Consider the following 25042-nt stretch of genomic DNA (forward strand, 5'->3'; position numbering starts at 1 on the left):
GTTGCTCCGGCCGGGATCCGGCGCAATTGTCTATTTTCTTCCAGTTTGCAATGTGCGGCGAGAGCGGCAGGACTTGCCGAGTTGTTCCCTCTGTCATTTTCCCCCTCGAGGCTGGGAATACAACCCGAGAGGAGGGCGGGCGGTCTGTCTGGGTGCAAAAGAACGACTTTTTTCCTCCTTGTCACTTTTGTCTTCTTCTTTTTTGCCGGGCTGCAAGCGGGCGATTTGCATTTGCAAGGGGGCTGGCAGTGGGCGGCGGAACCGGGCGGGCGTGGCAGGCGAAACGGGAGCGCCGGTCCCGTGCAAAGCGAGGGGATCAAGCGAGGCCGCGCTGCTCCCTGGGGCAACAGGTTGGGCGCTGCCAAGGAATCGATAAGCCGCCAGACTGCAGCCAAGCCCCGGCTGGTCTCCTTGCTGCGCCCCGCTCGGCCCAGCCGGGGACTAGACGCGCGGTGGCGCCTTGAAAGCCAAGGGAAAGGATCCGGCCAGTCGAGTTCCTTTATAGATATGGATATATTTGCATGAAATAACCTGGCGGATATATGCACCAGGAGCAACTTCCAATGTGTGTGTGTGTGGAGCTTTGCTAATCTGTTGGAGCGGAGGTCTTGTGGCACTTGCTGAAGCCTTTTCGCTCACGGAGTTTATTCCATAAGAAAAGGTGTTCTGTCTTTAAGGCAGCCTTCCCCGACGTGGCGCCCTCTAGAGGCATTTACATATTTGTCGACTTACCACCCCGTTTTCCAATGTTTTTTTTAATATTTCCCCCCCTTTTCTGCACCCTTTCTTCTATCTCTTATACCATAACAATACTATAATCTCGAATCCCATCTGGTGCTTATAGTTCAAATCCTGCTCTCGAGTTCATCATATTAGAGTACAGTGGTACCTCGGGTTACATACGCTTCAGGTTACAGACTCTGCTAACCCAGAAATAGTACCTCGGTTTAAGAACTTTGCTTCAGGATGTGAACAGAAATCATGTGGCCACAGCAGAAGGCCCCATTAGCTAAAGTGGTACCTGTTAAGAACGGACCTTGGGGTGGCGCTGTGGGTTAAACCACTGAGCCTAGGACTTGCTGATCAGAAGGTTGGCGGTTCGAATCCCCGTGACGGGGTGAGCTCCCATTGCTCGGTCCCTGCTCCTGCCAACCTAGCAGTTCGAAAGCACGTCAAAGTGCAAGTAGATAAATAGGTACCACTCCAGCGGGAAGGTAAACGGCTCGGTCCCTGCTCCTGCCAATCTAGCAGTTTAAAAGCACATCAAAGTGAGGAAGTCTGCTTTAAAGTGTACCAAACTCTCTGTTATATCCAGAGCCAGCCCAAGACAATTTGCTGTAGGTGGTGGAGGAAACAGCAGCGATTACTGGATAGTTTTGGGGTGAGACTGGCCTACCTTTCAATATGGTTGTTGTGTGAGGGATGTTGCAAACAGCTTCTCCTAGCCTCTCGCTTCCATTACTGGGGCTATTGGGGTGTTAGCTACTGTGCGGTTTCTTCACCTTCCCTGCTAGTCAGAGCCTGTTCTGTGCTTTTCATGCATTCAAGGGGAACTTCTCTGTTTGGAGGGACTGGACTGTTAAAAGTGACAAATCAGCGTGAGGCAGACTTGCGCTACTAGGCAAAGGAAGATCCCATTGCAGTGGTACCTCGGGTTACATATGCTTCAGGTTACAGACTCTGCTAACTCAGAAATAGTACCTTGGGTTAAGAACTTTGCTTCAGGATGAGAACAGAAATTGCACGGTGGCGGCGCGGTGGCAGCAAGAGGCCCCATTAGCTAAAGTGGTACCTCAGGTTAAGAACAGTTTCAGGTTAAGAACGGACCTCTAGAACGAATTAAGTTCTTAACCTGAGGTACCACTGTAGCTGCTTTCTCCTGGACCCATACTTACCGTAATTCCTCTGTTCTAAAGTGTTGACTGTGACTGCTGGATTAAATTAGAATTAAGCAGGAATAGATGTAGTTTATGTTGAGAGTAAGTTGATTTGAACATGTCTGGGGTGGAGGTTGACAGAGAATATTCCTTAGCCCGAAGCAAACATTATTTAAATAAATCTTAGCTGGCTGAATTCTGTCTGATTAGGTTAGGAAGAGAAATTGGAACCCTTCTGCTCAGTAATTTGATTACTGCAAACTCAAGACCCACGCTAGCTAAGAGCTTTTGGCAAAGGGGCAAAGCTTCTAAGCAAGGAGGAGTCTATATTTGATCACATAATCAGAGTTGGAAGGAACTCTGAGGGTCATCTAGTCCAGCCCCCTGCAATGCAGGAATATGCCACTGTTCCTCACGGGGATCGAACCTGCAACCTTGGCATTATCAGCACTATGCTAACCAATTGAGCTATCCAGCTGTTCTGTGTGTGCCCCCTTTCGAATATGACTGGCTGTGTTTACTTCAAGACACTCTTAAGACAGCACAGATTGCAGGGCTTGGAAATGCTCCCTCTCAATAATTTCCATGTTCCTTACAAACCACGGATATAGGCACCTGACAAATGCATCCTTCCAACCAAGTATATCTTGCAGGTATAGGCACCAGCGGGGTGGGATTAGCCATGGCTCCTTGTTGCAGGTGCATGCAGTGGCAAATGTGTATTTTGTATTGCAGGTAAGGTAAAAGGTAAAGGTAAAGGACCCCTGGATGGTTAAGTCCAGCCAAAGGCAAGCCAAAAACAAAAAACAAGTCAAAGTACAGTGCCACCTTGATTTGCATACGTCTTGGTTTGCATATGTTTTGGATTACAAACACATCAAACCTGGAAGTGCGTGTCCCGGTTTGCAACCTTTTTTTTGATTACAACCCTTTGTTTTTTTTGAGGCCCCATTGGCGAAAGCGTACCTTGGGTTACAACCTGTTTTGGTTTACAAACGGACCTCCGGAACGGATTATGGTTGTAAATCAAGGTACCACTGTATTGCATAACACAGGGGTTGCCACCCTTTTAGGGCACATTTGTATAAAGCTATGCGGGTGGCGCTGTGGGTTAAACCACAGAGCCTAGGACTTGCCGATCAGAAGGTTGCCGGTTCGAATCCCCGTGACGGGGTGAGCTCCCATTGCTCGGTCCCTGCTCCTGCCAACCTAGCAGTTTGAAAGCACGTCAAAGTGCAAGTAGATAAATAGGTACCACTCCGGCAGGAAGGTAAACGGCGTTTCCATGCGCTGCTCTGGTTCGCCAGAAGCGGCTTAGTCATGCTGGCCACATGACCCGGAAGCTGTACGCCGGTTCCCTCGGCCAATAAAGCGAGATGAGCGCCGCAACCCCAGAGTCCGCCAAAACTAGACCTAACAGTCAGGGGTCCCTTTACCTTTACTAGTGAGGAACTCAAACGATATCATTGTTCTTCCTGTGTGTGGCAGTTATTCTGTCCGTGATATTTCTTCCTGTCCTTGTAAAATGTTATGTCTATCTTTTCCTGGTTGTTGCTGTTCTCCATCATGCCTTGGGCAGAGCTAATAATCCCATTGTTGTTTCAGAAATTTCTCAGTTGCTCCGACATTTGTAAACCAGAGCGGTTGTCATGGGCACAACAAGCATGATACAGCTCTTTCGCATCCCCACTGTAACACCCACCCACCCCAGATTACCTTCTGTGCTGCAATGAGGCTTGAAGAAAAGTCTTCTGTATGCTACGGAAGGCTTCTTTCAAGTGTAATTTCAGCAGGAGGGCAGGATGTGACCCTCTGGGTGCTTGGAAGGGACACATACATGCTCACAAGCAGCATGTTGATGACCCATAGCACAATTTGTGAAGCGCCCTTGAGACAATACCATTTATTGAGCAAGATTACGTTTACAAAGTTTCTGTTGATAAAGATGACTCTGCTCAAAAACCTAACGCTTCCCTGAACACAGCTTGATTTCCACAGAATATGAGGTAAAAAGGGTGTGTTGGACACAGCAGAAACGCTGTTGATTTAAAACTTTTCTGGCTGGCTAAATTTCCTGCTATTTTCATGCCTACAAATTCGTCTTAGCCTGCGGAGGAGTTGTGTATAAGTTTTGTTAGCGCTTACCACTCCCAATGGAAGTTAATTATGGCTATCACGAGGATTAGTGTATGCATAAGCAATAGTCCCATGTTGCTAAGTGACACTCCTAAAAATAATTTCTCATTCTGTGGCAACTGATAGGGAATATGCTAGGGAAAAGTTGTCATCTTTCAGGAAATGATTTGTAAATGGAGCTCCAGGGGGGAAACTGAGGGTGTTTGCATCTTCTTCACACTCTGAAAACCAAACTCCTCCTAGTGTGATATCACCTGTTATAGTAACTTGGGTTTTCTCTCTTCGCTGCTTCACAAAGTGTGCAACCAGCAGCCTATAAAACCTGGGGGAATTGAAGTTGCTTTCAATACTTTGCTGCCGCATCAAAGCCCCTGAATCTGTTCTTGCTCCTATTGCTTGGCCAGCGAAGGGGCTCAACCTGTGGCCCTATTAACTCCTTTTAACCCTGACCATTGGCTATACTGGTGGGGCTGATGGAACCTGAGAGTCCGGCAACATCTCCAGGGCCCACCCCTGAACCAAACATTTCTTATTGAGGCTCAACCACCTCCATTGGGGCTCTCCATCATTCCCAGAGGGTGTGTTTGTCCTTTGAGGGCATTCTGTGCCCTCTTCTACACTAGTTCTGCTGACTCTAGTGAAGCGTAGGTGTCCTAGCGAATGGACTCGCCTTGGTGCAGTGGTGTGTGGTCAGTAGACTAAGGGGACTAGGCTAGTCCTCTAAATGTTCCTGGTAAATTAAAGTATTAAAGCTTGGTGCCTCCTTCCCAAAGTCTGGGAAACTTGTGCCCAGCTTAGGGAGGGGGGCGCGATGCTTATGCACATAGAATAAGGACATCGTGAGGTCAGGTTCCCCCCCCCATTGCCCCCATAAGCTGGTTCCTCTGGCCCTAACTGCCCCCCACGCCATTGCTGGTGAGAATGTGAAAAATGGCAGCACTGCATCCCAGTCTGAAAAGCGGTTGAAGCACTTCCCCCTGCCCAGTTTAATGAACAAAGTCCATTGGTAATTGTTTGGTAATTGCTCCTTTAGTAATTACATTTTTAAAAATGAAGTTTGTTGTGGGGGGAGCCCTTTGAACATCCTCTTAAACAGGAGAGACTGCACAAATTCATGTAAAAGAGGCAGCAAGGCAGCAGGAGAGACTGTAGCTAAATGGGAACGAAGCTCTCAGCTAAAATAACCAAAGTGATTTCATTTCAAGGTAGCATAATGATATTGCTGACGTTAATTTCTTTGATATTTGTGTGCGCTGTTACAATCTGGCTCTATATATCTTGTCGACTCTGTGTCCCGCTCTGAGTTGTCTGTCCATTGTCTAAAAGTCTAGGCTTCCGGATCAAGGGATTGTAGTAGATGGTGGTACTCTGTAGAGCAGGGGTCCCCAAACTTGGGTCTTCAGCTGTTTCTGGACTGCAAGCCCATTGTCCCTGACCACTGGTCCTGCTAGCTAGGGATGATGGGAGTTGGAGTCCAAAAACAGCTGGATACCCAAGTTTGGGGAACCCTGCTTTAGAGAAACTAAGACCCAAAATAAAAGACAAGCAAGGTCTTGCTTCATGTTGGAGAGAACATGTCTCTGATCGGCAGCTGCTTTGAAGCCTTAGTTTTTTGATGTTAGTCTTCAGTGTGAATTGTGGCTAAGAGGGCTAAGGGAGAAACCACTTCCTCAGCTTATTCATAAAGTATACTTGCAGGAAAAAAAAGTTTGCTTGTCTGGAATGTTGTTTAAAATGAACGCTGTTCTTTGTGTTGCAGCAGGAGTTTAAAATGCACACCATATGATATGCACTGTCTTGTGGAATGACAGCTCATATTCCAGTGCACTTCAGGATAGAGTGCTTAACTTTGCAGCATAGAGAGCAAAAGAAAAGTTTTGCATAATGTTACCAGCAAAAATGCAGCATATTTCATTTATTATTATTATTATTATTATTATTATTATTATTATTAGGTAACTAAGATTTTACACCCACAAGAAAATTCTGTCCACTTCTGCAGGAGAGAGAAGCTGCTTCCAAGTTTTCCATATCAAGATCGGGCATGGGCTTATGGGGTTATGATTCCGGAAGTAAAGCTCTTGACAAAATATTTTATTTAGGGCATGTGTTAAGCACAAGCCTAACTCTATCCAGTAGGAACCAGAAACAACAGTAGCAGAGGAGCTGAAAAAAAGTTGTTTTAAATACAGGAAGCTTGGTTAAGGCTTCTGGGCTATAACAGCTTCCCCGGTATTATGCAATCAATTTAAATATTTTTAGCGGACGTATTGTGAAATGTTGATTCGAAATTATTTTAGCAACTTCATATTAGAGAAATAAGGATGTATTCTAAAATACTTGTGTACTTAATTTGTGAGGTTCTTGAACAAACAAGGGTAATAAACAAAAGAGCATAGTAAACTGGCTGCAAATAGAAATGATGTTTACTCCCAATTCTCTGATGACATTTGGATTAATATTTCAAAATCCAGCTGAATATATGAATGCAGAATCTCTTCCTGAGTGAAAGTCAGAGACGCGAGATAGAGATTTCCCCCCTTCAGACTTATGTCAAAATGGAAAGTTTATTTATCAAAGGCATTTTAAATAATTTCTTGCTTACTCTTTGTGACAATATAATATATCCAAAAATAAAATAAAATAAAATAAAATAATATATCCAAATAAATATATTGCCTGACAGTAGATCTTGGATTTTTTTCCTCATGAACCAACACAGCTACCTTTGCTTATTGTTCCTGTAAATAATTAAGTTACAGATACAGCTCTCTTCAAGAACTTCACAAGAATCCCTTTTCCCCTCAAATGGCTAGTGCCCTGAGACTTTTGAGTAAAGATGGGCAGATTGTGCTGTCTGTGCATCTTCTGCCCTGGATGGAGTGTGTATTCTGTGGTTTCCTGTGTCTTCTTACGCCAGCCTTCCCTTCCCCCAAGAGCTATAAAAGCTGCTCTTAATGTAATCATTACAACAGAACAATCAGTGTATGTCTCTGCTTTGTCGAATTGCTTTGTCCAATCCCAATGGAAATTAGATGTGTGTGTCCAGGGTGGGGGTGGGAGCTGAACTTTAGCCTGCAATTCTGTATATCTATTCTTACCTCTGAGTAAGCCCCATCGACCTCGGAGGGGCTTGCTTCTATTTGTAGGATTGCACTATTCATTGTATTCTTAAAGCTTTTGCCAGATTGTACTGATCTCACTGGTTTTACAGCTGCTGCTGTGATATGCTGTATTATTTTGGGGGGAGGGGTTATTGTACAGTGGTACCTTGGTTCTCAAACTTAATCCGTTCCGGGAGACCGTTCGATTCACAAAACGGTCGAAAGCCAAGGCGCAGCTTCCGATTGGCTGCAGGAGCTTCTTGCACTCAATTGGAAGCCATGGAAAGCTGCACTGTACGTTTGGCTTCCGAAAGACGTTCACAAACTCGAACACTCACTTCCAGGTTTGCTGCGTTCGGGAGCTGATTTGTTCAGGAGCCAAGCTGTTTGAGTACCAAGGTACTACTGTAGTTGTTCTGCTATTTTAAATTACTGTATACATCTTCCTGGGAGTCTTGTGCTGAAAGGTGGTGTTATTTATCCCTACATAACAGTCAGAAGTCTCCTGGCGTGGACTGGAAGATCAACCTGCTGATTAAAACCCTGAATTGGTTTCAAATATAACACTAAAAAATAGACAATAGAAATATTCCATCAAAATGCAACCCAAGGATGGTGCCTTTGTTCTTCTTAGGGAAGTTTTGTAGATGCTTTGTTCTCCTGGAGCAAAACAGGATAATTGACTATCTGGCGCATCTGAGAACAAGAAAAGAATTTGTAACTACTTGGTTTGTGCTTAGTCTTTCTGCTGAGATAATAATGGATTGCCAAACTTTTCAAGGTATTATATTACAAGTAGCTTTGAAATTTAAATTATATTACTGCTGAAACAGTTAAGAAGAGCAGATACTTACACAATGGCCCAGTTTAAAATATGCTTCTGTTACCTATGAAAGTAAAATGACCTTTAATTCATTGCAGTTTTAATCGGAGTAGTAGAGCAAGATAATTGAGCTCCTTAAATCCCAAACAAACAAACAAACATATCAACAGGTTAATCCCTTTGATCTGTTAGTGACAGGACTGAGCAAGCAGTTTTTCACAAAGGAGTCATGACAATAACAAAAGTTGGGAGGGACTGCCAAGAAATCTGCCAGTTTTATAATGAATCTACTTTGTCCCTGTGTCCGTGCAAAAGCAGCTATTGTTGCCTTGTGGTCAGTGAATAGATAGATACTGGTTGTGCTAAGTCTCAAGCAGCCTTTGTGCACCCACCCACCCTGCAGTCTAAGAAAGACTTGTTTTTAATGGTCCCTAACAACTGAGCAATGATTCTATATCAATTGATTGTTGCTGTTAACCTTGAATATTATTGGTAGCTCAGCAAAAACTAACAGGCGGCGTATGGTATCTGTGGGTACTACTTATGTACAGTGGTACCTCGGGTTAAGTACTTAACTTGTTCCGGAGGTCCGTTCTTAACCTGAAACTGTTCTTAACCTGAATTACCACTTTAGCTAATGGGGCCTCCTGCTGCCGCTGTGCCGCTGCTGCACGATTTCTGTTCTCATCCTGAAGTAAAGTTCTTAACCTGAGGTAATATTTCTGGGTTAGCGGAGTCTGTAACCTGAAGCGTATGCAACCTGAAGCATATGTAACCTGAGGTACCTCTGTACTATGAAATAATCCCACTGGAATACTTTGGCTATTGGAATACTCTAGCATTCTCAAACTTCGTGCAAGTTCACAAGTAAGACTATATATGCACCAGATTTTTGGGGAATGGGCTGATTGTTTTTCTTGAAATTAGCCATGAACTAATTCATTTTTGCATATGAAAGATTAAAACTTTGAGGCTTAATGTGGAAAGTCTCCCCCCCCAGCCTCTTCAGCCCCCTCCCCCATTTTTTAGAAGCAGTGGTGACTAATTTCATTCTTCTGAGACTGAACATGTCTCTGGAGCCAGTAATATTTTTAGTTCATCTCTTTATATGTATGTAAACTTTCAAAAACAAACACAGTGCTGGACAGGGAGGTTTGCCAAACAGACAAAATGTTAATAAGAAAGTTGAAGTGCTTTCTTGCAGTGTGGAAAATATAAAAAAAATACGCTATCTCTTGTGACCCTAAACAATGTATTTTTAAAAATCATTGTCCTGTGGTCTGGGTGGGAATTGCAAAGCAATGGTGGAATCAGGTGCCCCTACAAACTTAAATAATTCACGGAGCAGGCCCTGATTGAATGGGGCAGGGGGGGGGCATTTGCCTCAGGCGGCAGGTTGGGGGCGGCAGCAAAAACAGCATCCTGTTCTAATAGGCAGAACCCAGCTGGAATGTCGTTGAGCATGTATTGCAGGCCAATGGAGTGCCACTCTCACACGCTGTAGTCCTCCTTCACTTTCTTGCTGAAGCAGCAGGAACGTAAAGGGGAAGTGAGAGGGTGGCTGGTGCTTAAAAGCGGTGGGCTGCCCCCTGCCATGCTGAGGATGCCAGGCATGCAGCTTTTAATGTCTGCCATGCACGAGGTAGCTGCCCCTTCTACCACCTGGGTCAGAAAAGTGTCCCACAACCTGACACCTGTCCCTCCCAGCATCTGTCCTGCCAGGATTCCCACTGTCTTGCCCTGTTCTGATCTGTGAAAACAATGAAGGCAAGAAAGAGTTTCTGCCTTTGTCCACCCCACTTTGCTGCTGGTGCTGGCAGCCCTGGTCATTGCTGCTGCAGCAGCTTGTCTTCCTCTTTTATGAAAGCCTGCATCTCCAGCCAGTGTGGTGTAGTGGTTAAGAGCTGTAGTCACGTAATCTGGGGGACCGGGTTCGCGTCTCCGCTCCTCCACATGCAGCTGCTGGGTGACCTTGGGCCAGTCACACTTCTCTGAAGTCTCTCAGCCCCACTCACCTCACAGAGTGTTTGTTGTGGGGGAGGAAGGGAAAGGAGATTGTTAGCCGCTTTGAGACTCCTGAAGGGGAGTGAAAGGCGGGATATCAAATCCAAACTCTTTTCTTCTTCTTCTTCTTCTTCTTCTTCTTCTTCTTCTTCTTCTTCTTCTTCTTCTTCTATGCTTCTTTCAGGGGCAGACGGTGAAGGGCAGCTATGCAGAGCTTTGCTCCTTAAGGCAAAATTTGTAGATCCAGCGCTGCCAAGGAGCGTGAACAATCTGAATAGTTGTTGAAGGAAAAGAGAAAACTGGCAAAGGAAAATGCAACGCTATCAAAACAATGAATTCCATAAAGAAATATCTTAGTCAAGATGAGTAGTCAAGTCCGCTTTGTGTTAAGACTCTAATTCAACATGCTTTAATTAAGCCTTTCCCAAAAATGTGAGCCAAATACAATGGTTCTCAGTCTAAAAAAAATTAAAAATCTATCCAATGTGATTTTAGAAGCTGAACCCTATGGAAGCACAGATGGTATTTCCTCCTCCTCCTCCTGATGGAGAGATTCAGTTTGCTGGATGTAGATAAAGGAGAGGTCTGCCGCCTAGTTTCAGATAGAGTTCCCTGAATTTGTTTCCCTCTGTTCTGAATGGTTAATGATAGCTTAAGAATTAATCTAATTGAACTGACAGTGATAGAAACAGACAAGTACAGCCCATTTGCTCCTCATCCTCCTCTTTTTGGGCTCTCTTATGTTGGTAGCCCTGAAAAACTATGTATGTTTACTTAGAGGCTGGTCACTAGATACAGTAGGGATCATTCTCCGGGAAGCATTGTTGAAAATACAGTCTTATCAATCTTAAGTTTGTGTGACTCACTTGAGCCGACTCATTACTCTTGTGCAGGCACAGCACAAACTGTTATTTAAAAAGCTTCACCTTTGCCTCCATGGTTCCATGATCATTCTTTTGTGCCTGGAAAACGGGCTTGCCAAAATAATTTGACTTCATTTGCAGAGGAACTACATCAAAGATAACCCGCCACCTGGGACGTATTGTCTTGAATGAAGGGGAACAATCCCCATTGCCCCTAAGACAACCGAGCCCTTGTGGTGCTTTCCAGCCAAGCAAAGTCGATAGCTCACCATACCCAGAAGCACCCATTTTGCATGGGGCTTTCAGGGCTGCGCCGATTTCCCCAAAGCCCCAACACTACAACACCCTCCCCCTTGCAAGTTCCAAGCCTAGAGGCTGGACTCTCCTGGGCCCCTATACCATTCCGGGCTTCCCTTTACTGTAGTAGTAACGGTTGCAGCTCAGTTCACGTTTATATATCGCTTTTATATGTATATCACGTTTATATATCGCAAAGCAACCTGAAAGCAGTTTATGTGGCTTGAAAAGCTCCAGCCCCCTCTGTGTCCCAGCTCAGCTCCCCTGCAGTCACCCCAGCGGCACGTGGCGTCAACTCAACAGGTGAAGAAGCAGCCCTCCCTGTTGCAACTCAAGGCCAGGGAGAAGCAAGACTGGCCGGCATCTTGCTTTGGCTGCGAGTCGCGTGTGCACGTGCGTTTGGTGATTTGAGAGCAAGAAAGAGCGAACAAGCAACTTTTCTCCGGAGTGAACGTGATTCTGGCACTTTTTTTTGCGAAAGGGGACAGGCGGGGCGGGGCGCAGCTCGCTTCCCCTTTCCGCCACACATTTGGCTCCTGGCGTGTGTACGCGTGTACACGTGTCGCCCCCGCCCAGCCCGCCTCATTTCCCCTCTCGAGGAGTAAAGTCCCGCCGGCAACCCGCCTCCCGGCTGAGGTGGCCAACAAAGGTGCCAGGTGCCGCCCCTCCCACATTGTGTCGTGGGCGTGGTTGCCAGGCTGCCGCCGCCGCCGCCCTGCTCCCCCCGCCCCCTCCCGCGCCAGGCCCCTCCCCCTCCCCTCGCGCCCCACCCTCCAGGCCAGCGCCGGAGTTTCCTCAGGGGGGTAGGCAGCAGTCGGGTGGCAGCTGCTGGGCGCCTCGTAGCCGCTTCGCGCGCGCGCGCCCCTCTCTCCTCCTCTGTCTTCCTCCCGCGCGCTCCCCAAAGCGGGGAGGGCGGACCTCGCCGGTCCCGAGAGAGGCAGCGAAGCGAGCAGAGAGAGAAGCGAGCACACGCGCGCGCCGGGCACCCTTCGGGAGCAGCGGAGGCGGCGGGGGGCGGTGGCGTGTCCAGGATGGAAGGGGACCGGCTGGAACCCGCCGTGAGTAGCCCTGAGAGAGAGGGAGGGACGGGGGGGGGGAAGGCTGGCGGGAGTTCTTGGAGGGAGACGAGTGGGCGGGGTGGGGGGCACGTATGTATGTGTGCGCGCGTGTGTGAGGGAGATTTACAGGGACTGAGGAGGAAATGCTCTTCTCCAGTTTTAGAGTAGTTGATCTACCTGCCTAGGTGCCTCCCTCAAAGCCATGGGCAAGGCCCCCCCCCCAAAGGGACAGCTGCCCTTCTCCCCCCCAAATCAAGTGAATAAATAAAAAATACTTAGGATCTAATATGAATCCTGCCCACCCCACCCCACAACATAAACCCCAGCTACACCCATGTGCCTAGCTTCTTGTTCAGGGGTGCCAACTTGAATAAAACATGACCTGCATAATCCATCACAAGACACAGCGCATACTATTTAAAAGGGAATAATGACCATCAACCTGGTGTGGGGAGGGGAGGTGCTCCCATCAAATATTTTATTTGGGGTGGGGCTGGAGGGACCTAGGCCCCTCGGAGTTGAGCTGGCTTCTCTGCTTTTGATGCACAGGGAGAAGCCCACTCCTCAGGTCATATTTTGCCAATCGAATCTCTTCCTTGTCTCTCCTTTTAGTGCTTAGCCTTCCTGGTCTGCCTGCAAAAAGATATCCCAGCCTCCTCCTCTGCCCTCTTTCAGCATTTGCTTTACAGCTGCTGGTTTTGCCATATATATATATATATATATATATTCATTCTCTCCTATGTGGGACGTGACTTCTCCCCCTCCATCTCTTCTTCGTTTTGACACGTACAGTAAGCAGGACTTGGGTGTGTAACCTCTCGCTATATGTACCGTGCGCCCAGAGCGTTGTGCAAACTCATGCTTGCTGCAGTTGACCGCTGGGTGGACTCTGCCCCAAGGAGGAGCTGTCAGCTGCTGCAGGCAAACCAGGGGTCTCTTCAGATCTCTTAAGGGATTTCTGGGCGTGGGTGGGATCAGACAATGGTGCGCATTGGAGAGGATGAGGGGTGTGCCAAAGGTGCTTGCTGCACATGCTAAGAAGCTGTGAACAATCCCTGCTTTTCTCTGTGTGCGGAATAAAGTAGACGCATTTGTGTTAGGGTCGCCTGTGGAAGCTTTATAATTGGGGCCAGCCGCATGAGAGTGAGTGGCAGGCATGGGGAAAACATAGCAGTGATGATGCAGCCTGATTTGGTATCCATGCGCTGATGTCTGTCATCCACGTTAATTTGGAATGTCCTGTACGGGCTGCATGCAGGGGGGAGAACACTTCAAAGAGCGGGAAAGTATTTTGGCTAATGAATCCATATTAAATTATCTTATATACCTTGATAGATGGATGGTAGCTCAGTAGCCACTTGCAGTTGGATCTGGAATGATCAGTGTTGAACTATGACTCTGGAATGCTTCAAAAATCTTTTTAGCTAGAACAATAGTAGCACAAAAGAAATTTGAGTCTGTGCAGCATAAGCGATGCTACTTCAATCAGACCACTTTCAGCTGGCTTAAAAACTACTCTCTCTCCAGTCAATGTGTTACGACTAATGTTCAGCGCCATCTCTCTTCTCCCTCTTCTTTGGATGAGAGGAAGGTGCAGCTTTTGTTTCTGGAGAATGAATGGAGGGTTGATCATCACTCACTGTGCTTTGGCGGCCCAGTTCGCAAAGCCCTATTCCCCAAAGGCGAAGAGCCGGGCATTGCGGAGTCTGTCTCCTAATTTATTCAACCAGGCTATAACTTATTCTGACTGAGCTGTAACTGGGACAAACATCTCTTCTCTCTTACCTAACAATGTGCTTTTTTGTTCTTCAGAGTCCTTTTGGAAGAGAGGCAAAGCAAACTGCAACATGCACAGCAGTGTCTATTTAAGGGGCAGTTTTATTTCAAGTGCTTTGGTTACCAAATACAACTTGCCTTGCAAGGAAATAAAATTTAATGAGATAATTTACTATAATCGCATAAATGGAATATTTGAAGAGTAATTGATTATACAACTGCTTTAATATATAAAGTTGTTCCTATATGTAAAAACATTTTGGTAGTAACTTCTTATGATATTTACTGCCATACCATGGCATCACTGAAAGTGCAACCCTCAGAATACATAGGAATTGCTGAGATTTTCCTTTGGATATTTGTCCTGTCTGTGGCATTAAGATTTATTTTAGTGCACTCATATCCATAAGTTCAAGGGACGCGGGTGGCACTGTGGGTTAAACCACAGAGCCTAGGACTTGCCGATCAGAAGGTCGGCTTTTCGAATCCCCATGACGTGGTGAACTCCCGTTGCTCGGTCTCTGCTCCTGCCAACCTAGCAGTTCGAAAGCACATCAAAGTGCAAGTAGATAAATAGGGAAGGTAAACGGTGTTTCCGTGCGCTGCTCTGGTTCGCCAGAAGCAGCTTAGTCATGCTGGCCACATGACCCAGAAGCTGTACGCCGGCTCCCTCGGCCAATAAAGCGAGATTGAGCGTCGCAACCCCAGAGTTGGCCAGGACTGGACCTAATGGTCAGGGGTACCTTTACCTTACCTTTACCTTTTATCCATAAGTTCAATAGGACCCTGTGTGGTCTTTCTGAACACCGAATCTCAAATAAATATAGTTTAATATATTTGCTCTTCCATATTTTTTTTAAAAAGCTCTGTGGTTGAAATAGCAAATGAAATGGGTATATGTATTTTGTTTGTTTATGTAGTTGCCTCACTGCTGCTTATAATTTTTTTCATTCCTTGTTGTTTGCTTCCAGGTTACCATTAAGAATATTGAACGAGAGCTCATCTGCCCAGCATGCAAGGAGTTATTTACCCATCCACTTATACTCCCTTGTCAACATAGTATCTGCCACAAATGCGTAAAAGAAATCCTCTACTTTACGCTTGAAGATTCGTTCAATGATGCTGCCTCAGAGACCTCCAATCAAAGTAGCCCTCGCAACCGAATGCATTCCCCTAGCTTGGATAGAATTGACAGGGTTAATAGATCAGGTATGTAAAGGTAACGCTGTGATTAGTGGATTGCAAAATTTATTTGGAACAAGCCAAATCTTTTTTGTTTTAATTGTAACATTCCTTAGTGTTCTATAGGTAGTTCTTATTATTGTCAAGATGTATTAATATTATTATTAGATTTGCAGTGAAGTGGGCTGGATCACACATGTAGTGGTGGCTGGTTCCCAAAGGAACAGAAGGCAGGGAGACCAAAAGTAATGAAGCCAAGGCCAATGACAGGCAGAGCCAACTATTTCAAATTTTGTCCCCATCCTCCTCCCTGCTGAAATTTACAAGAACATTGCTGCAACTAAGGAGGAGGACTGGTTGTAGGTAAGAAGACAGGCAGGTAGAGACTGACTGGGGACAGTTCCCCATTTGCCCTAATAAACCAGAGCCCATTGTATATTTCTAGTAGTATCACAATTGGGTTTACATTCCCTGTAATTGACTTTGCTAAGCATACATTTTGTGTTTGTGTTGATTTAATTTCTAGACCTTTTAGAGCACCCCTAAATCCATCTTACTGGAAATAAGCCCTGCTCATCAGTTATTCGAAAAAGGAGGGTTTAGGATCATGGCTTTATTCCCCCACTCATTTCTACGCTCCGCTATATCTGGTTTGCTGTGTGATGCTGGAATTGTTCACAAAGCCAACTAAAATTGCCAGATACATTTTAGACATGTACTGTACTGGGTAAGACAATTTGTCCACCTGCCATTTATGTAGACAACAGTATTGCCTACTTTGATTTGCAACAGTTCTTCAGGATCTGAGGGAGAGGTCTTTCCCATCACCTGCTATCTGATCCTTTTAACGAGATTTCCCAGGGATCTTACGTTCTTCCTTGTACCTTTGGTAGTTGCAGTCCTGACACACCGGAAACTAAATTTTACTAGTATTGTTACTGGGGTAGAAGCCATAACTGGAATACCTTGTGTTTTCAAAAGGGCTTATATGACTGTTTGCATATGTTAAACTTTTACTTAATAAATCTATATGTGCTGCTGCTGTTATAAAATGCCTAAGTAGGGCTATGAACTATTGGCTAATTAACTGGTTCTGGGTTTGTGTTTGGATATAGAGTTATGAATAATCTCCTTATGGTAAGTAAGTTTGAGGTTACATTAATTGTCTAAGACAATTATAATTAACCAATAATAAATGCTTCAAAATGTAACAGTTATCTTCTGTAATTTAAAAGAAACAAGAACTGTATTAAAATAAACCCTCACCTTTTAATTAGAGATATTGACAACTTGATATTAGTAGTCATGATAAGATGAAATCAAGCTCTCTTCCCCCCAATGCCTCATAACAATTGTGCAGCCTGATCTGGTCCTTGTTTACTCAGAAGTAAGTCCCCTCAAACACAGTGGAACTTACACGCAAGTAAGTGTGCATGCAGTTACAACCTAATCCATTTTTCTGTTCTGCAGTGGGAAGAAGGGCACCTGACCCATTATTTTAAGTATACCATAGTAAACCAGCCTCTAAAAACAATTTTCTGTTCATTGTTTACAGCCTCACAGAGGAGGTCTCTTGGGTGCAGAGGTAGAAATGCTTCACTTTTGTATGGCAGTAGTTAGTATTTGGCTCTTGTAATAAATATGTTTGCCTATACTTCTCTTAGACATCAGTGGTCAAGTCCAAGCTTAGTGGGTGGATAAAGGTAATATTGTTTAGGAACTGTTACCCTCATCTTTGTGGAACAGATATGAAGGTCAACTGGATTCAAGAGTGCAACTTGGTAGCTCTTATTGCATGATCTAAAAGAATCAATACAAATAAAAGAATATCCTTTAGGAATAAGTATAACCACAATGCAATTCTCTGTGTTTCTACTGAGGAGTAAGTCCCATTGAATTTAATGGAGTTTACTGCTGGATAAATGGTATAGTATTGCAGCCCCATTGGCAAGGTCACATTTAGATTGCTGGCTAAACTGGAAATAGTATTATTGTTTGTTGGACAAACACTGCTTAATCTTAACTATTTTTAGTGTACACAAGCCAACTTAAAGGGTGGAATTCAGCATAGCACTAAGAAAATCATTCCATCAGAATGGAAGCATTTCTGCAATGGAAGCAGTGTCCTCCGACAGCATGCTATACTGGGGCTTCTCCCGACCCCCCCGAGCAGATTTGGGGAGGGTGCAGGGGGAGTTTGTTGCACTAACTTCACCTTCCCCACAAGAGGTTTGGAGGGTGGCAACAGGAGAACAGGCATTTTCTGCTGTGGCTCTTTTGTTTGTGGAATTCTCCCCCCAGGGAGGCTCGCCTGACACCTTTGTTACATATCTGTAGGCTAACAATTTTTCTCCAAACGAGAACTGCTTGTTCTTCAGTCTCCCCTTCCCATTAAAGACTGTCAGAAGTACCGTATTTTTCCGTGTATAAGATGATAAAAGGTAAAGGTACCCCTGCCCGTACGGGCCAGTCGTGACCGACTCCGGGGTTGCGTGCTCATCTCGCTTAAGAGGCCGGGAGCCAGCGCTGTCCGAAGACACTTCTGGGTCACGTGGCCAGCGTGACGAAGCTGCTCTGGCGAGCCAGCACCAGCGCAGCGCACGGAAACACCGTTACCTTCCTGCTAGAAAGCAGTACCTATTTATCTACTTGCACTTAGGGGTGCTTTCGAACTGCTAGGTGGGCAGGAGCTGGGACCGAACGACAGGAGCTCACCCCGCCGCGGGGATTCGAACCGCCGACCATACGATCGGCAAGTCCTAGGCACCGAGGTTTTCCCACAGCTCCACCCGATGCTTTTTGCTAAAAAAAAATTAGGCAAAAATTGGGTGTTGTCTTATACACGGATAGTGAATGCAGAGGGGGGACATGCGATTAATGGCAGCAGCAAGCAGGAGATTGGCAGCGGTGATTGGGTGGGTGATTGGTGGCTGCGGCAAGGCCTGCTGGTGATTGGATGTGGCGATTGGGGGCTGTGGCGAGGCAGGCAGGCGATTGGCTATGGCCAGTGGGCGGGTGCGCTGTTGGTGGCGGCAAGCGGGCAGACAGTTGGTGGCTGCGGCAAGCGATTGGCAGTGGCGGGCAGGCAGGCAAGCGATTGGTCCCCCCCCCAGCTAAACAACTTAATTTTGGGTTGAAAAAACCAGGGGTTGTCTTATACATGGGGGCATCTTATACACAGAAAAATACGGTACTTTCTACTTCACTGATATCCCATGTTGTGCTTGAAAATACAGATTACAAAATATTTGACTTACTGGTACATATATATTCTTCTTTTAAAGTGCATCTTGTGAGGATGAATGCATTCCAGAGTGACATGAATGGAACTGAAAAAGGGTTCCAATGCTAAATCGATTAGTAAAATTTATTAACCTTCAAGGAAAATGACATTGCCATAATGTAAATAAAGGTTTCTCAAAGTTTGATTCCTAAACTGTCACTGAATGCCCGCGTATCCTTAAGGGAAATATTTTATCTGAGGAGAGCAAGCATTCATTTTTGAACTTGAATCCAGCTGACCTTAAAACATAGCTTTGTTTCAAAATACACCCTGGAAATTTACTTTTTATTCTTCATTATGCTGGTGATATTGCTTATTAAAAAATGTAGGTTGAATTAAAAGATGTGTTATCCCTTTTCTAGTTCTTCTGGCTTTTGCTGTAGGAAATCATACTTTTAAACAGTGATAATGTTTTTTCTTAAGAAAAAAACACACCCACACACAAACCTATTGTGGGAACAGGAAGGCTCTGTTACTCACGTGAAACTCATTGCATATGTGTAAAAGAGCATGAATTGCAGCTATTAATACTACCCTTGCCATGCATGTGGGAAGAAGATTAAAGTAGGTGGTAGTAAGGACCTATTTGCAGCAAAAAAAATTTTTTTTGGGTCAAATTCTGCATTTATATTTGCATGGGGGGAAAAGTGGGCAGAGTACAGTTATTGCAATATGTTCCCCCTGTGTTTAAAATATGTACATAGTACTTTTCTAATCAAATTTCCAAAGCAATTTACAGCAAAATTAATTATAAAACAATAACAAAATTGGTGAAACAAAACCCTGTAAAAAGTGATTTAAAATCATATAAAGCAGAGCAAGGCAATTAAAGTAGTAGTCACTCAAACTTTGGAAAATAAAAAGGTCTTAGCTTGTTGCCTAATGATAAAATATTTGTTGCCAGCCAAATCTGCCTGCAAGAAGGGATGGCGTTTGAAAACTTCCTCCCTGGTTGCTACTTACTTAACCCCTTGAAGGTTGGTGCACCTGAGGATATCTAACACAGTAGCAGTACTCATAAATTTTAGACAGGTACATACGGATGAAAACAGTCTTTCAAGTACTCTATCAAGATCCCAAAATGACATGGAATGCCTAAGTTAAAAATAGGGCTGCTGTGTTCTGAACCAGTTGAAGTTTCTGAACTCTCATCAACCAGATATGAAAAAAGTTTAGCCTTGTTTTGGACTACAACTTGCATAAAGGTAAAGGGACCCCTGACCATTAGGTCCAGTCGTGACCGACTCTGGGGTTGCGGCGCTCATCTCACTTTATTGGCCAAAGGAGCCGGCGTACAGCTTCTGGATCATCATCATCATCATAATTTATTATTTATACCCTGCCCATCTGGCTGGGCTTCCCCAGCTACTCTGGGCGGCTTCCAAAAAAATATTAAAATACTGTAATACATCAAACATTAAAAGCTTCCCTAAACAGGGAAACGTGGCCAGCATGACTAAGCCGCTTCTGGCGAACCAGAGCAGCGCACGGAAACGCCGTTTACCTTCCTGCCGGAGCGGTACCTGTTTATCTACTTGCACTTTGATGTGCTTTCGAACTGCTAGGTTGGCAGGAGCAGGGACCGAGCAAAGGGAGCTCACCCCGTCCCGGGGATTCGAATCGCTGACCTTTTGATCGGCAAGTCCTAGGCTCTGTGGTTTAATTGGCCATGCTGCCAGGGGCTGATGGGAGTTGTAGTCCAAAGCACCTGGAGGGCATGACATTGGCTAGTCCTGGTCTGCAACAAAAGTCATGTGATACTTAAAGAAAAATGTACCCGTTTGTTATGGCATAAGGATTTGAGGATAAAAGCCCACTTTGCCATTAAGGTGTCACAGACGCTTCTGTTTTTGGATATGAAATATGATTGAAGGCAAATAAAGCAAATATAACATGAGCAGTGCATATTAATACTAAATTTTACCACCTTAATCATATCATGTTCTCAAAAGCAAATAACGAAGCAGAGGAAGTAGCCAGTGGCTTCACTACTAAAAGTGGAGGATTGCCAATTCTGGTGCTTTCCCCCAGTTTTTTAAAATGGGCTCTTTTGCAGCTGTGTGAACCAGAGTAAAATGCTATGTAAAAGTTTTGTCTAAGCAAAGATAAATAGACTACATGAAAAGGGATGGAACATCTTAGATCTTTTATATTTACGAATCATCAGCATGGTGTCACCAGTATGTATGTAAAAGCATGCCTTCATTATCATGCTTCTCCTTTTTTTTAATTAATTGATATAAAGACCACATAACTGTGTTATCTAACTCTATATTTTAGCCTGAAACTATAGGGTTCACACCTGCCAGCACTTCAGAAGCATGCTAGTGGCTAAGCATTTCAGATTACCTTGTTTAAACTTGACCACTGCATCTCAGTTATTTATTTTTTAAAATTGGATTCTGTTTTTTACATTTGCCTGCTTAATTGCCATTTTAAATAGTCAATAGTTTGAATATAAGTGATATTAGTTGCCTGCCGTACTAGCCAACATATGACTGCTGCTTTTAATTGCATGTTGCATGTTACATTCTTTTTTTACTTTAAAGGTCTTGAGTTATTCAGTGTCTGCAATTAATATACTGCATGTATGCCTTTTTTGTAGGGCATGTGGCTTTTGAGATTAAACTTGTTTAGTGTACGGGCATGCTTTAGGGTTCCGTGATCAAATTATAATGCACTCATCACTATAACTGCATATTTTTCTGTGAATCTAAGGGTAGACATCTTTCCCTGGAGTGCGGTCTTGGATGAGCTGCTTTCACTTCTTTACCATCAATAATTCACATAAAGGGGGTTTTGAGTTCTGAAGTGTGCCTACAGCTAATAGAAAATATTGTTTTGAGGAGTAACTTTCTACTAAAAAATATTTCATATGGCCAATTGTCTGTTATAGGGTTGGATCCAGATTTCTCTTTTTGTGTCAGGGACGAAGGAGTCCTCAAGATAAAGCCTAATGTTCTTAAAATATAGCTTTAGAACTAGGAAACAATTATATTGGCTTATACTCTGCATACTTTAACCAACTAATTTGGAGGTAGCCACTTTGTGGCTGTGATACTACTATGCATAGGGGTGACAGTATGTTTCCTGTATATAGGGTTGCTGCAGAGTCACAGAAGCCAATCCTGAATTTTATTTACTTTTACTATTTATTTTTTTTACAATTTATATACCACTTTTATTTAAAGTAATGTCTAAGCAGTTTGCAACCTAGATGTAAGACATTTTAAATAAAAAACTAACTCAAAAAATACCAGAGAATTTACACATAATAGAAGACACAATTAACTGAACAGAGTGTCTTCTTTAGCATAGAACTCAGCCGCAAAATACAAAGAAAAGTGCATATTGTAAAACATAGTAAATGCTAAATAAAGTATTTTCTAAACATCAGCAGATAGATTGCATCTGAAAATAAATATAATGTCCAATAATGATATTTAGGCAAAAGAAAAATCAACTCATACTTCCCAACCACCATACGCCAAATCAGTTAAACGATTAAACAAACCAATCCCATCAAATTCCCAGCCCCATGGAATCTAAATGCAGTTTTGTCCAGCTTCCTTGCAGGATCAATGCACTTGCATCAAACACATAAACACTCGAATTCACAATTCTAGCACATCCTCAGTCTGCACTGCACACCACAATCACTACCATAATTCACTCTTGCATCCCAGAAGCGGTAACAGCAGTCAACTTTTAGCCCTATGATGACAACGATGTGTCTCCTGAACCCAATGTAGTATCACCTTCATTTTCAGTTGGCTGAATCACATGATTTTTGTATAAAGTTGTATCTTGTTTTTGAGAAATGGCTCCTCGTTTTTGAGAGATGGCTCCTATGCAGAAGAAGCAGAATTGCAAAGCATCTGCACTCTTCTCTGTACCTCAGCTTGCTATGGAGAAAGATTCTTATGCAGAAATGCTCTATATCTGAGAAATATTTCCTGCCAAGTTTTGACATCCCGGAACTCAAATTTCATGGTTTAAGAAAATAGAGCCCTTACGATTAAAGAATGGCTAGTTAATTTTTGGAAACTGGTAGAAAAGTATAAACTCAGAGTTGGTTCGACTGCGTGATGGAAGACAAAAGAGGAATTATTTTAAAAATGAATGGATCCTGTTGATTGAATATATGAAAAATAGATATAATATGGATATTGAAAAATATAATAGCATCTCTATATGGTAAGAATACATTGTCAAAATTGTATTGATTATTGACTATGATTGTGGATTTATATATATGCTGAGTTGGTATTTATTTTTAATGTGAAATAGTGTTATTATTATTTTTATATCTTGAGATTTTTATAAATGTTTGGAAAAAGAAAAATAGAACTTAAGTGCTATGGGAAAAGCATAGAGAATGAAAAATAGGAATCCACAGGGCTTTTGGTGTCCGACAACTTCCTGATTTATTTTCATAGTATACATCATTCATTTTAATATTAATTTATATTTTTCTATTCTCCTAGCCCCCCTCCCCCAAATCCAAATTCTTTGAAAGCCTTGATCTTGGAAACAAATTGTTTGAAATGTGTGAAAGTTGGTGACACTTATATAAATCTGCTTATAGAATTTAGATGTTTGTAATGTGTGTTGTAAAAAGTCAGGGCTTTTTCTTTGCATAGAAAACATGTACCCAGAGCTTAATACTGAAGAGGGCTCTGTTGCAGTTTGTTCCAAGTCACTATTATTACTGCCCAGCCAGAACGTAGTCATGAAAGCGACATATGAATATTTCTCACTCATGTATAAAAGTCTATTCTCAGTTGAGGTGACTGAGACATCCAATAATCTGGATTAATTCTAGGAAGGCAGGGAACACATGACAAGCATTTGGGCCAGCCATGTAACCCTAAGCTCATCCCTCAGTTGGTTCCCTGCCTTGACCCAGGACCGATTTTCCTTGCTGCTCCTTTCTCTCTCGGCACTTAACTATCATCTTTACTCTTTTCTGGTTACCGTCTCATGGCTTGCTCATTTTCCTAGCCTACTTCCATGTTCTTCTCTTCAAAAGGAATAGTTTTTTTCCTTTTTGCTCTGTTCCTCCTCCTCCTCTTTCCTTCCTCTTCCACAGCTCCCTCAGCCAAGCAATGAACGTGGGCTACAAAGAATATATTAAGTAAATTAAGAGTAGTGATGGAGGAAAGATAAAAGATGCCTACTTCAGCAACGGTGGAGCCACCAGCTGAGATTTTCTTGCATAGATACAGTAGGTATCAAACGTGCCTTTTCCCAGCAGATCCTCAGTGGGCCAAAAAAACTTCTGAGGGCCATTTATGGACTACAGGCTTTAGCCTTCTTCGTCTTCCTTATGGATAAATGTTTTGTTCAGTGCATGAAATAGGCAGCGATTGATGACCTTGCGTATTAGTTTGTCAGACAAGCGAAGGAAGTGGGATGTCATTAGAGGTGAAGAAACTGTCCTGTTGGTTCTAAACCTTCCTCCCCCCCCAGTAGATACCAGCGGTTCCAAAGCTTTAGGATCCCATCCACACCTATGACGCTTCATGAAGGAGGCATCTCTCCCCTGCCCTCTGGTTGTGCACAGATTTCCAACTTCTACCTGCATGTGATTGTCAGGGCTCTCACAGCACCTCCCTTTGCAACACTGAAGGATGATCCATTAAGACTGCTGTCCCCAAAGGTCTCCTTTTCTAATGGCAGTTACCACCACTTGCAAGTTCTTAGATCTGGAAGTTCTTTTGATCAAAGAACATTAAGCACATTTTTCAGATCTTTCAAATGGATCCACTGATGGTTAACTCTGCCTTCCTTAGGGAACAAGAGCTGAACTTGCCTGCAACCCTCTCACCTAAGGGAGAGAATCTGGCACTAGCTAGGCATTAGGAGGGGCCTACAAACTTCTATTGAACAAAAACAGCCAATCAAACCTGCTCTTTGTCTCTTTCCACTAAAGGTCATTGGAAAAAAAAAATCTAGTACTGCGGTTGACCAGATGGTGCAAAGCATGCATCTTTTTGCCTTACAGTTCACAGCACCTCCCAAAACCTCAACATATCACGGTCCCCTCCAGCAGGACAGCATACTCTTTGGCGACATTTTACACTAATGATCCCTACCTAGAAATCTGCTGGACAGCCCCATGGAAGTCCCTACTCCCTTTACTAAACAGTACATATCTTGGTGGTCATTGTCCCTCAATCTCCAGCTTGTATTGGGTATTCTCCTGTGAACGAGGATTCTGCACCACCTGTTTTTTTCTAGGTTCACATTGTGGTTTTGTTTCTTTTCTGTTCTGGACTCTTCTCGGCACTTCTGTCTCAAACTTTGCTATGAGATGGAACTGGTGGAGAAGCTTAGGGTGACATGGCTGGCCCAAATGTTTGTCACGTATTCCCTGCCTTCCAGGGTGATAGGAATAGGAGAATAGGATAGGAGGAATTAAACCCAGCCAGCATATTGGATGCCTGTTCAACATAACTAGAAAGAACCTTCAAGGTAAGTGTCCGGTGTTCCTTTTCTCTTTCGTAGCTGCAATTGTTTTTATTATGCTTCAGCCAAGATTTGCAGTTGGGAATGAATGTAAACGTAAGCCTGCTGAGCATGCTGGAAGAGATAGCCTCATCTTGCTATTCAGGGTATTCTTACAGTTGGGTTTAT

At 43.9% G+C, this 25042-nt stretch overlaps 1 protein-coding gene and 1 long non-coding RNA gene across 9 annotated transcripts in view; both read left to right on the forward strand.

Annotated features, from left to right (window-relative positions):
* TRIM36 (tripartite motif containing 36) overlaps positions 1-25042 on the forward strand; it is a 50330-nt gene that overhangs the window by 767 nt on the left and 24521 nt on the right. For 4 of the 8 annotated variants that reach the window (XM_083464489.1, XM_083464485.1, XM_083464484.1 and 1 more), the window contains exon 2: positions 14910-15147. In XM_083464489.1, the coding sequence (XP_083320615.1) occupies positions 14910-15147 (238 nt within the window). Of the gene's footprint in view, positions 1-11870; positions 12163-14909; positions 15148-25042 lie in introns of those variants that run through there. The other 4 variants (XM_083464487.1, XM_083464491.1, XM_083464486.1 and 1 more) reach the window with 2 other exon arrangements.
* On the forward strand, positions 15158-23574 carry LOC310688343. Its single transcript, XR_014516876.1, has 3 exons — positions 15158-17544; positions 17904-19608; positions 20053-23574. It is a non-coding gene; the product is annotated as an uncharacterized lncRNA (long non-coding RNA).

The sequence above is a fragment of the Podarcis liolepis genome (assembly GCF_965112155.1).
Source record: "Podarcis liolepis genome assembly, chromosome: 11".
NCBI lineage: Eukaryota > Metazoa > Chordata > Lepidosauria > Squamata > Lacertidae > Podarcis > Podarcis liolepis.